Genomic DNA, 12,690 nt, shown 5'->3' on the forward strand with positions numbered 1-12,690 from the left:
GTCAACTCCAGAATAAAGCACAAAACAGGCCAGCATACTTTTAACAATTACTTTATTTCTTGTACTTCATTAACTGTGAACAATCTGAAGTGGGTTACTTCCAAGGCAGCAGATAAATGTGACAGCTTTCTTCCAAGGATACGAGTCATTCCTTCAGTACCGGTCCTTAACTTGCACCCTATTCCCTATTTAGTGCACTACTTTTGACCAGAGCCCATAGGACTATAGTCAAAAGTGTGCTATATAGTAGTGCACTATAAAAGGGGAATAGGGTGCTATTTCAGAGGCAGGATGAGAGACATTTATATCCACACTGACAGATACAGAGCCAGGACGTTATTTCTGAGCAGACGGTTCAGTTGGCTGTTTTTCATCCCAGAGACGACTACGGGGCACCGCCATGTTTACGTTCCCAAAGCATAGTACGCGTCCCAGATGGCACCCTACTCCCTATATAGTGCACAACTTTTGACCGGAGCCCATAGGATCAGTGCGAGTCCATGTTTTTGTGTATATTTCAAGGCATTGTAGCCCATAGACATCTGATCAAAAGTAGTGCACTATATAGGGAATAGGGTGCCATCTGGGACACAGACGGTGTTGCCTACCAAGCCCACCCAGGCTCAGCTGACTCCTACATGATACACTGAGATCCTTCATGTTGTACAACAGAAGCAGCCAGTGGTGAAGAATCCTAATCCCAGAGAATTTCATATCACAATGTAAAAAATATTGCTATTTAAAAAACGGCGACTCAGCACAAAACCTCGTCCTATTTTAAGTCCCATCCCGCATCCCCATATCCTCAAAAAAAAAGGAGACAAGGACATGATTCTAACAAGTGTTAACTTACATGCATTATGAAAACGGAGCAAGGAGCAAGATGGCTGAGCTCTGTGGATGGCATTTCAATTTAACAAAGACGTTAAACTGGATTTCCTTGAAACATTGAGATAAAAACACACAGACAGCATAAAATCTGTTATTTTTCATGATTATTTCATTCATGTCATCATGGCTAGCAGGGGCTTTCAGTTAACATGGTGTATGGTGATGCAGACCTGTTGTGACAGCTAGTGGTGTGTTTCATTGACAGTGCTTTGGGTTGGGTCAGTGCTACCTAGCAGCAGGGAGGAAAGAGGAACGATCAGGCCTGGGACCAAGCTGACAGTGTTGCTGCTGGTTGAGGGGTTGGTCTGGTGGTCAATGGCGCTGTGTGTGTATGTCACAGTATGTCACAATCAGTGCAAAATAGTTTGTCAGTGTGTGTGTGTGTGTGTGTGTGTGTGTGTATGTATGTATGTATGTGTGTGTGTGTGTGTACTTGATGGAAATAGGGCTTGTTTGTTTTTCCTCTCTCTGAGTTCAATTGGCCGGCAGTTGGGGACGAACGTGTTCATTCAAAGACATCAGAGAGGAGATGGTCTCTAACAGCCCTGAGAGTGAGAAGCAGAAGAATCCCAACAGAACAGTGGCAACTAACTGTCCCCATGGAGACAGACAACAGGTCAAGTCCTAAATGCATCTTAGCGGGGTGGAGGTCGGTCCAATATTAAAAGTTCATGTAGTCGTTCTATATGGGTCAGAACAAGCGGGCTGCGGGGTCACACTACATCATCACATCACACAGCACTTGTTCTTGTGTTTGTGAGGGTCTTTGAAGCGTAGTCGCTGTCTGGAGCGGTATTTCTCCAGGTAGGTCAGCTGCTTGCTGTTGATCGCTCCCCTGCGCTTCCTGAGGAGACAGAGAGAGACAGGTCTACGGTTACTCCCTACAGGAACCTCTGTTGTGTCCCAATTGGCACCCTGTTCACTACTTCTGACCCGTTTCCACTCTGGTTAAAAGCAGTGCAACATTTAGGGACTAGGGGCCCACAGGGCTCTGGTTAAAAGCAGTGCAACATTTAGGGACTAGGGGCCCACAGGGCTCTGGTTAAAAGCAGTGCAACATTTAGGGACTAGGGGCCCACAGGGCTCTGGTTAAAAGCAGTGCAACATTTAGGGACTAGGGGACCACAGGGCTCTGGTTAAAAGCAGTGCAACATTTAGGGACTAGGGGCCCACAGGGCTCTGGTTAAAAGCAGTGCAACATTTGGGGACTAGGGGCCCTTTATATGTGAAGCTAAACAGCTTGACACTGTAGCCACACAGACACACCTTTGCTGTATAAGGGCCCTCATGTAAAGAGACAATTATAATTCACTTGGGGGATGATTTTCCCAGATCCACACGAAGCCTATTTATTCCTGGACTAAAAAGCACCTTCAATTCAGATTGACCATTGAGCATCATGGTGCTCAGTCCGGGAGGGTAGTAGGCTTGATGTTTTTCCAGAGAACCTGACCCATAATGTAGAGCCAATGAGTGTCAGAAGAATCCAGAGGTGTGCAGAGCCCCGGCGGAGTGAAAGACACTCCCGGCTCAAACCACATAATCCCCCTCAGTACAGAGCGGTTCAAACCCTTTCTCCCTCCTAATAATGTCCCATAATCCCCCTCAGTACATACAGAGCGGTTCAAACCCTTTCTCCCTCCTCATAATGTCCCATAATCCCCCTCAGTACAGAGCGGTTCAAACCCTTTCTCCCTCCTCATAATGTCCCATAATCCCCCTCAGTACAGAGCGGTTCAATCCCTTTCTCCCTCCTCATGATGTCCCATAATCCTCCTCAGTACAGAGCGGTTCAAACCCTTTCTCCTCCTCATAATGTCCCATAATCTCCCTCAGTACAGAGCGGTTCAATCCCTTTCTCCCTCCTCATGATGTCCCATAATCCTCAGTACAGAGCGGCTCAAACCCTTTCTCTCTCCCTCATAATGTCCCATAATCCTCCTCAGTACAGAGCGGTTCAATCCCTTCCTCCCTCCTCATGATGTCCCATAATCCCCCTCAGTACAGAGCGGTTCAAACCCTTTCTCCCTCCTCATAATGTCCCATAATCCTCCTCAGTACAGAGCGGTTCAAACCCTTTCTCCCTCCTCATAATGTCCCATAATCCTCCTCAGTACAGAGCGGTTCAATCCCTTTCTCCCTCCTCATGATGTCCCATAATGTCCCCATCTAAATATACAGCTGTCAGATGAAACAGGAACAACACTAAAAAGGTTGAGTGGACTTCCACTCTCCTTAAAAACATCAAGAGACGGAAGGTGAGATGTTCCTTCTGCCTGATAAACTGAACTGAATCTGGAGGTGAGGTGTTCCTACTGACTGCCTGATGAACTGAATCTGGAGGTGGTGTACATACTGCCCGATGAACTGAATCTGGTGTACATACTGCCCGATGAACTGAATCTGGTGTACATACTGCCCGATGAACTGAATCTGGTGTACATACTGCCCGATGAACTGAATCTGGTGTACATACTGCCCGATGAACTGAATCTGGTGTACATACTGCCCGATGAACTGAATCTGGTGTACATACTGCCCGATGAACTGAATCTGGTGTACATACTGCCCGATGAACTGAATCTGGTGTACATACTGCCCGATGAACTGAATCTGGTGTACATACTGCCCGATGAACTGAATCTGGTGTACATACTGCCCGATGAACTGAATCTGGTGTACATACTGCCCGATGAACTGAATCTGGTGTACATACTGCCTGATAAACTGAATCTGGAGGTGAGGTGTACATACTGCCTGATGAACTGAATCTGGTGTACATACTGCCTGATAAACTGAATCTGGAGGTGAGGTGTACATACTGCCTGATGAACGGAACTGAATCTGGTGTACATACTGCCTGATGAACTGAATCTGGTGTACATACTGCCTGATAAACTGAATCTGGAGGTGAGGTGTACATACTGCCTGATGAACTGAATCTGGTGTACATACTGCCTGATAAACTGAATCTGGAGGTGAGGTGTACATACTGCCTGATGAACGGAACTGAATCTGGAGGTGAGTTGTACATACTGCCTGATGAACTGAACTGCCTCCTCATACTTCATCCCGCCCTCGATCAGAGCCAGAGCCACCAGCACAGGAGCCCTGGAGGGAGAAACAAAGAAACAGCCTTTACATGCTGCTACTAATACTGGGACTTAAAGACACAGTCAGACTGCTGTTAATACTGGGACTTAAAGACACAGTCAGACTGCTGTTAATACTGGGACTTAAAGACAGTCAGACTGCTGTTAATACTGGGACTTAAAGACACAGTCAGACTGCTGTTAATACTGGGACTTAAAGACACAGTCACACTGCTACTAATACTGGGACTTAAAGACAGTCAGACTGCTGTTAATACTGGGACTTAAAGACAGTCAGACTGCTACTAATACTGGGACTTAAAGACAGTCAGACTGCTGTTAATACTGGGACTTAAAGACAGTCAGACTGCTACTAATACTGGGACTTAAAGACAGTTAGACTGCTGTTAATACTGGGACTTAAAGACAGTCAGACTGCTGTTAATACTGGGACTTAAAGACACAGTCAGACTGCTGTTAATACTGGGACTTAAAGACAGTCAGACTGCTGTTAATACTGGGACTTAAAGACAGTCAGACTGCTGTTAATACTGGGACTTAAAGACAGTCAGACTGCTGTTAATACTGGGACTTAAAGACAGTCAGACTGCTACTAATACTGGGACTTAAAGACACAGTCAGACTGCTGTTAATACTGGGACTTAAAGACACAGTCAGACTGCTGTTAATACTGAGACTTAAAGACACAGTCAGACTGCTGTTAATACTGGGACTTAAAGACACAGTCAGACTGCTGTTAATACTGGGACTTAAAGACACAGTCAGACTGCTGTTAATACTGGGACTTAAAGACACAGTCAGACTGCTACTAATACTGGGACTTAAAGACACAGTCAGACTGCTGTTAATACTGGGACTTAACGACACAGTCAGACTGCTGTTAATACTGGGACTTAAAGACACAGTCAGACTTCTGTTAATACTGGGACTTAAAGACACAGTCACACTGCTACTAATACTGGGACTTAAAGACACAGTCAGACTGCTACTAATACTGGGACTTAAAGACACAGTCAGACTGCTGTTAATACTGGGACTTAACGACACAGTCAGACTGCTGTTAATACTGGGACTTAAAGACACAGTCAGACTTCTGTTAATACTGGGACTTAAAGACACAGTCAGACTGCTACTAATACTGGGACTTAAAGACACAGTCAGACTGCTACTAATACTGGGACTTAAAGACACAGTCAGACTGCTGTTAATACTGGGACTTAAAGACACAGTCAGACTGCTGTTAATACTGAGACTTAAAGACACAGTCAGACTGCTGTTAATACTGGGACTTAACGACACAGTCAGACTGCTGTTAATACTGGGACTTAAAGACACAGTCAGACTGCTGTTAATACTGGGACTTAAAGACACAGTCAGACTGCTGTTAATACTGAGACTTAAAGACACAGTCAGACTGCTGTTAATACTGGGACTTAACGACACAGTCAGACTGCTGTTAATACTGGGACTTAAAGACACAGTCAGACTGCTACTAATACTGGGACTTAAAGACAGTCAGACTGCTACTAATACTGGGACTTAAAGACACAGTCAGACTGCTGTTAATACTGGGACTTAAAGACACAGTCAGACTGCTGTTAATACTGAGACTTAAAGACACAGTCAGACTGCTGTTAATACTGGGACTTAAAGACACAGTCAGACTGCTGTTAATACTGGGACTTAAAGACACAGTCAGACTGCTGTTAATACTGGGACTTAAAGACACAGTCAGACTGCTACTAATACTGGGACTTAAAGACACAGTCAGACTGCTGTTAATACTGGGACTTAACGACACAGTCAGACTGCTGTTAATACTGGGACTTAAAGACACAGTCAGACTGCTACTAATACTGGGACTTAAAGACAGTCAGACTGCTACTAATACTGGGACTTAAAGACACAGTCAGACTGCTGTTAATACTGGGACTTAAAGACACAGTCAGACTGCTGTTAATACTGAGACTTAAAGACACAGTCAGACTGCTGTTAATACTGGGACTTAAAGACACAGTCAGACTGCTGTTAATACTGGGACTTAAAGACACAGTCAGACTGCTGTTAATACTGGGACTTAAAGACACAGTCAGACTGCTACTAATACTGGGACTTAAAGACACAGTCAGACTGCTGTTAATACTGGGACTTAACGACACAGTCAGACTGCTGTTAATACTGGGACTTAAAGACACAGTCAGACTTCTGTTAATACTGGGACTTAAAGACACAGTCACACTGCTACTAATACTGGGACTTAAAGACACAGTCAGACTGCTACTAATACTGGGACTTAAAGACACAGTCAGACTGCTGTTAATACTGGGACTTAACGACACAGTCAGACTGCTGTTAATACTGGGACTTAAAGACACAGTCAGACTTCTGTTAATACTGGGACTTAAAGACACAGTCAGACTGCTACTAATACTGGGACTTAAAGACACAGTCAGACTGCTACTAATACTGGGACTTAAAGACACAGTCAGACTGCTGTTAATACTGGGACTTAAAGACACAGTCAGACTGCTGTTAATACTGAGACTTAAAGACACAGTCAGACTGCTGTTAATACTGGGACTTAACGACACAGTCAGACTGCTGTTAATACTGGGACTTAAAGACACAGTCAGACTGCTGTTAATACTGGGACTTAAAGACACAGTCAGACTGCTGTTAATACTGAGACTTAAAGACACAGTCAGACTGCTGTTAATACTGGGACTTAACGACACAGTCAGACTGCTGTTAATACTGGGACTTAAAGACACAGTCAGACTGCTACTAATACTGGGACTTAAAGACACAGTCAGACTGCTACTAATACTGGGACTTAACGACACAGTCAGAACCTTATGGGCCCTGGTCAAAAGTAGTGCACTTAACAGGGAATATAGCGCCATTTGGGACGTTAGAAACAGCATTCACATATTAAGACGGGGAATAAAAGACATCCATTAGTATCCTTCCTGTTATGCCCCCAGCAACGTCTCTCTCTCCATGTTGTCACAACACAGCCAGTTCCCAGGGAATGGAGTTCATTCTGGTTTGGACAAAGGAAAGCCCTGCTGCACGTTGAGAAATGGAACTAGTTGTGCTGTATTTGGCCACTAATATTTACAGGTAACAAATCATTAGGAAAAGCTGTAGCCCACTTTCCCCTTTTCTAGCCTTATATGGGTTGTTGCTGTGGTTACGGTAAGTCAGTGTGGAAATAGAGAGCTGAAGAGCATAACACCACTAACACAAACACGGGACTTCTAGGAATCAGTGAAACAGATGAGGTGCCTGCCTGCATGGACATGAGACATTCAAACATATTCATCTAACTCTACCCTGTCAAGCCATATCAGCCCCCAGACCACTTAGATGTTGCAGAGGTTACCAGCTGAAAGCCAAAGACTCCCCAGCTGATTAACAGGACAACAAACAGTTCAGAGTTAAGTAAACATTGGCGCCCTGTCAAAAACCACAGACGAGTCCCAGAGGAGGTCTCCAGTACGTCAGAGATAGACGGTGCTTCACCAACCCAGGGAGGGGAGGCTGGGGAGCTCCTTCAGCTAAGACAGGAGGGGAGGGAGGGAAGAGCCTGGGGGGGCTCCTTCAGCTAACACAGGAGGGGAGGGAAGAGCCTGGGGGGGCTCCTTCAGCTAACACAGGAGGGAAGGGAGAGAAGAGCCTGGGGAGGTCAGGGGGCTGGGGAGCTCCTTCAGCCAACACAGGAGGGGAGGGAGAGAAGAGCCTGGGGAGGCCAGGGGGCTGGGGGACTCCTTCAGCTTACCCAGGAGGAGAGGGAAGAGCCTCGGGAGGTCAGGGGGCTGGGGAGCTCCTTCAGCTAACACAGGAGGGGAGGGAAGAGCCTGGGGAGGCCAGGGGGCTCCTTCAGCTAACACAGGAGGGGAGGGAAGAGCCTGGGGAGGCCAGGGGGCTGGGGGGGCTCCTTCAGCTAACACAGGAAGGGGAACGGAAGAGCCTGGGGAGGCCAGGGGGCTGGGGGACTCCTTCAGCTTACCCAGGAGGGGAGGGGAACAGGGGCTCCTTCAGCTTCCTACCAATGAGCTCAACCATTATTAGTACCAAAGGCCTGGTTTAACCTGGTTTAATGGCTCCCTATTGCCCACAGGGCTCTGGTCAAAAGTAGTGCACTATGTATAGAACAGGGTACCATTTGAGACATTTTCTCCTCTACTAGCTAATATACTCCATCAGTACAGATGTGACTCGTTGTCTCTCCTCTGCCATAGAGGACACCTGAAGGAACACCAGACAGGACAGGGTTAAAATGAGCCTGGTAACCAGATCAGTTTGTGCTTCTATTTCGTCAACTCCTCTGTTATGTTGGTTGGCATGCCAACCGTACGAACTAATGTACGGCATGGCCAACCGTACAAACTAATGTACGGCATGGCCAACCGTAAGAACTAATGTACTGCATGGCCAACCATAAGAACTAATGTACGGCATGGCCAACCATAAGAACTAATGTACGACATGGCCAACTGTACGAACTAATGTACGGCATGGCCAACGGGAGTCCAGAGGCTCAACTACAGAACATACATTACAAGTCTGGGCATGGCCAACCAGAATACAGCTAACTGACATTTCACAAGACAACTGGCTACATCCCAAATGGCACCCTATTCCCTATATAGTGCACTACTTTTGACCAGAGTTCTGGTGAGCTAACTAGTAGAGATCCAATCTGAGAGGAAACACTTAGACACACAATAGAAATAAATGCTGCTTCAACGTTTTTCAGAACTCAACCTCTGTGCTTTGAATAATAAACGGTGGATTAGTTGTGAAGGAGTGGCCCTTGGCTAACAGTTGGCTTGGTTCTGTCTACATGCAGAGAGAGGGCCCTTGGCTAACAGTTGGCTTGGTTCTGTCTATATGCAGAGAGAGGGCCCTTGGCTAACAGTTGGCTTGGTTCTGTCTACATGCAGAGAGAGGGCCCTTGGCTAACAGTTGGCTTGGTTCTGTCTATATGCAGAGAGAGGGCCCTTGGCTAACAGTTGGCTTGGTTCTGTCTATATGCAGAGAGAGGGCCCTTGGCTAACAGTTGGCTTGGTTCTGTCTATATGCAGAGAGAGGGCCCTTGGCTAACAGTTGGCTTGGTTCTGTCTATATGCAGAGAGAGGGCCCTTGGCTAACAGTTGGCTTGGTTCTGTCTATATGCAGAGAGAGGGCCCTTGGCTAACAGTTGGCTTGGTTCTGTCTATATGCAGAGAGAGGGCCCTTGGCTAACAGTTGGCTTGGTTCTGTCTATATGCAGAGAGAGGGCCCTTGGCTAACAGTTGGCTTGGTTCTGTCTATATGCAGAGAGAGGGCCCTTGGCTAACAGTTGGCTTGGTTCTGTCTATATGCAGAGAGAGGGCCCTTGGCTAACAGTTGACTTGTTCTGTCTGCATGCAGAGAGAGGGCCCTTGGCTAACAGTTGACTTGGTTCTGTCTACATGCAGAGAGAGGGCCCTTGGCTAACAGTTGGCTTGGTTCTGTCTGCATGCAGAGAGAGGGCCCTTGGCTAACAGTTGGCTTGGTTCTGTCTGCATGCAGAGAGAGGGCCCTTGGCTTACAGTTGGCTTGGTTCTGTCTGCATGCAGAGAGAGGGCCCTTGGCTAACAGTTGACTTGGTTCTGTCTGCATGCAGAAAGAGGGCCCTTGGCTAACAGTTGACTTGGTTCTGTCTGCATGCAGAGAGAGGGCCCTTGTCTGGCTGTAGGAGAAGGGGAGAGACTGGTGGCTGCTGGGACAGTGGCCGTCACAGTGGGTGGATGACACTGCAGCCTTGTGATCTTGGTTCAACTGTCTCGCCCAATCAGAACCCTAAGACAGAAGAGTATTAAAGATCCGTACCGTCCCAGCCCGGCAACACAGTGCACCGCCACGCAGCAGCCAGGGTCCTCGCGGAACTTAGTCTTCAGCAGGTTCAGCCAATCATCTACGATCTTAGTGGGAGGAGGGGCACCGTCATCAAAGGCCCAGTCCTGGAAAACATACAAATACATTCACATTAGAAAACAATGTAATTATCCACACAATGTGGGAATTGGTCTTCAGCATCACACATCATAAACAGTACAGTTCTGTCTCTCTGACAGAAACAGCTGATTAGCATTGGCACTCTGAGGGAGCCCATTGTTACGAGACAAAGCAGCTCTACACTGCACCCCTATCTACTTCAAACTGAGGAACCAGACAAAGCAGAATCCCCTACTGAGGGTGAATGTTTTTAAAAGAGTTTGTGAAGCGCTGCATGTCTGAAACAACTGGTTCCAAGCCGCTACACACTGTGAAATGAGACATCTGTACCCACGTAACAGGGAGGAACACAGAGTGTACCAACCTCAGTCATCTAAGCATGACTCGCAACATGAACCAACTGTCCCCACAGACAACACACTGTGAAATGAGACATCTGTACCCACGTAACAGGGAGGAACGCAGAGTGTACCAACCTCAGTCATCTAAGCATGACTCGCAACATGAACCAACTGTCCCCACAGACAACACACTGTGTCCTTCCTACACTATTCACTGTTCCTGCCATCTCAACAAGCACCTCCCATCCAAATAGTGGGAACATTCAGTCAGCGACTGGTGGCTTCTGAGGGCCTAGATTCGTCTCAAATGGTACCCTAATTCCCTATATAGTGCACTACAATAGGGCTCTGGTCAAAAGTAGTGCACAATGTAGGCAATAGGGTGCCATTTGGGACACATACATGTTCCATCAGCACCCACAGCATCAGGAAAGCCTTCTGTCAACACAGACACACTATAAGGGGTTTGTTTGTAGTTGGTGCAGAACCACAACAGAGAACAGATGTGTGGTCACCTCTTCTTCACTGAGTGAACTGTGGTGAACTGTTTGACTTCAACGTTTAATTGGTTTGGTTAGTGTACATTAAATCAGTCGGTTGGATACAATGTATTTTTCTGGCCATGTTGGGCTACCATCCCCTATAATGACAAACACTCTTTCATTGAAGGATTAGGCAACGATGGTAGATTAACTAAGACATCCATCACCTGGTCAGATGTAGACCTAATGCACCATACAGCATCAAGGATGCTCAAACCAGCTGTTTGACTCCTCCATTGGACAGATGAAGGCTTAAAGCAGAAACCATGGGTGTCTAGGAGGGATCAGTCACACTAGAGACCCATCAGACACTGTATCACATCCGGCCGTGATTGGGAGTCCCATAGGGCGGCGCACAATTGGCCCAGCGCCGTCCGGGTTTGGCCAGGGTAGGCCGTCATTATAAATAAGAATTTGTTCTTAACTGGCTTGCCTAGTTAAATAAAAGGTTACATGTAAAAAATAACACACACAGAGAGAGAGAGTCATCTCTTATCTTCTAGTGGAGTGGGACTTCCAACAACACAATACCTGCTCCCAGGGACAAACATCTTGTGTGTTTGACGACAATGCGTTACCAAGGCAACAGCTCAGCTGAGCCAGTGGATCATTCTACCAGTAACACACAAGAAAAACCCACAACAGGATCCATTCTACCAGTAACACACAGGCAAAACCCACAACAGGATCCATTCTACCAGTAACACACAGGCAAAACCCACAACAGGATCCATTCTACCAGTAACACACAGGAAAAACCCACAACAGGATCCATTCTACCAGTAACACACAGGCAAAACCCACAACAGGATCCATTCTACCAGTAACACACAGGAAAAACCCACAACAGGATCCATTCTACCAGTAACACACAGGCAACACCCACAACAGGATCCATTCTACCAGTAACACACAGGCAAAACCAACAACAGGACCCATTCTACCAGTAACACACAGGCAAAAACAACAACAGGATCCATTCTACCAGTAACACACAGGCAAAACCCACAACAGGATCCATTCTACCAGTAACACACAACAGGATCCATTCTACCAGTAACCCACCGGCAAAACCCACCACAGGATCCATTCTACCAGTATCACACAGCCAGAACCCACCACAGGATACATTCTACTCTCTGTTCAATGTTCCAGGTAGGACACTAAATCCTGTACATGGCAAGGCCTGACCCTAACCTCACATGAAATGCCTTGAATTGCTCTGCATCCTGTTGTGGATATCTAAAGAAGTTGTGGGCATCAAGATATGTAGAAGTCACCACAACACCGAAGATACAGAAATGTCCATTTACATGTCTGTTTTGACGCCACAGAACTCCATAATGGGTGAACCTGTTGTGACAACCTTGAGAGTAAATCTCTCCCTAATAGAATCTTCGACTGTAGAGAGGATGTGGTTAAAAATAACATTTACATCTACTAAGAGGTGAACAGAGCCGCCTGGTATGTCAACAGTAAGCTATTCATGTCGTGAAGCTCATTCCAAGTCCAACCAACGCAGCCCAGAGCTTGAGACAAGAGCTTGGAGGAGGAGGCGGCAGAGTTCTAATTGTGGCCCGAAGAACGTCTTGGGCCGTTTCTCGGAACCCCCAGAACAGACCTTGTCACCATGGTATCCTTCTTCCTCTGCAACTTGACTCTCATACGACAACCAGCGAGACGTTTGGCAGAGTGTAGGTCTCAAATCTGGCACCCTATTCCCTTTATAGTGCAGTGCACTACTTATGATTAGGGACCATAGAGCTCTGCTCAAAAGTAGTGCACTATATAGACACAATAGGGTGCCATTTTGGGCCA

The 12,690-nt window shown here is 46.6% G+C and overlaps 1 protein-coding gene across 6 annotated transcripts in view; it reads right to left on the minus strand.

Moving 5' to 3' along the window:
* Window positions 1–35: 35 nt before the first annotated feature.
* The window catches only part of LOC116352962 (protein tyrosine phosphatase type IVA 3-like), a 45,270-nt gene continuing 32,615 nt past the window's right edge, over window positions 36–12,690 (minus strand). For 2 of the 6 annotated variants that reach the window (XM_031820861.1, XM_031820860.1), the window contains exons 4-6: window positions 9,864–9,994; window positions 3,928–4,002; window positions 36–1,735 (exon numbers count right to left, since the gene is read on the minus strand). In XM_031820861.1, the coding sequence (XP_031676721.1) occupies window positions 1,618–1,735; window positions 3,928–4,002; window positions 9,864–9,994 (324 nt within the window). In that variant the 3' untranslated portion in view covers window positions 36–1,617. Of the gene's footprint in view, window positions 1,736–3,884; window positions 4,003–9,863; window positions 9,995–12,690 lie in introns of all 6 variants that reach the window. The other 4 variants (XM_031820859.1, XM_031820858.1, XM_031820863.1 and 1 more) reach the window with 2 other exon arrangements.

This window comes from Oncorhynchus kisutch, unplaced genomic scaffold (genome assembly GCF_002021735.2).
Source record: "Oncorhynchus kisutch isolate 150728-3 unplaced genomic scaffold, Okis_V2 scaffold3711, whole genome shotgun sequence".
In the NCBI taxonomy this organism is placed as follows: domain Eukaryota; kingdom Metazoa; phylum Chordata; class Actinopteri; order Salmoniformes; family Salmonidae; genus Oncorhynchus; species Oncorhynchus kisutch.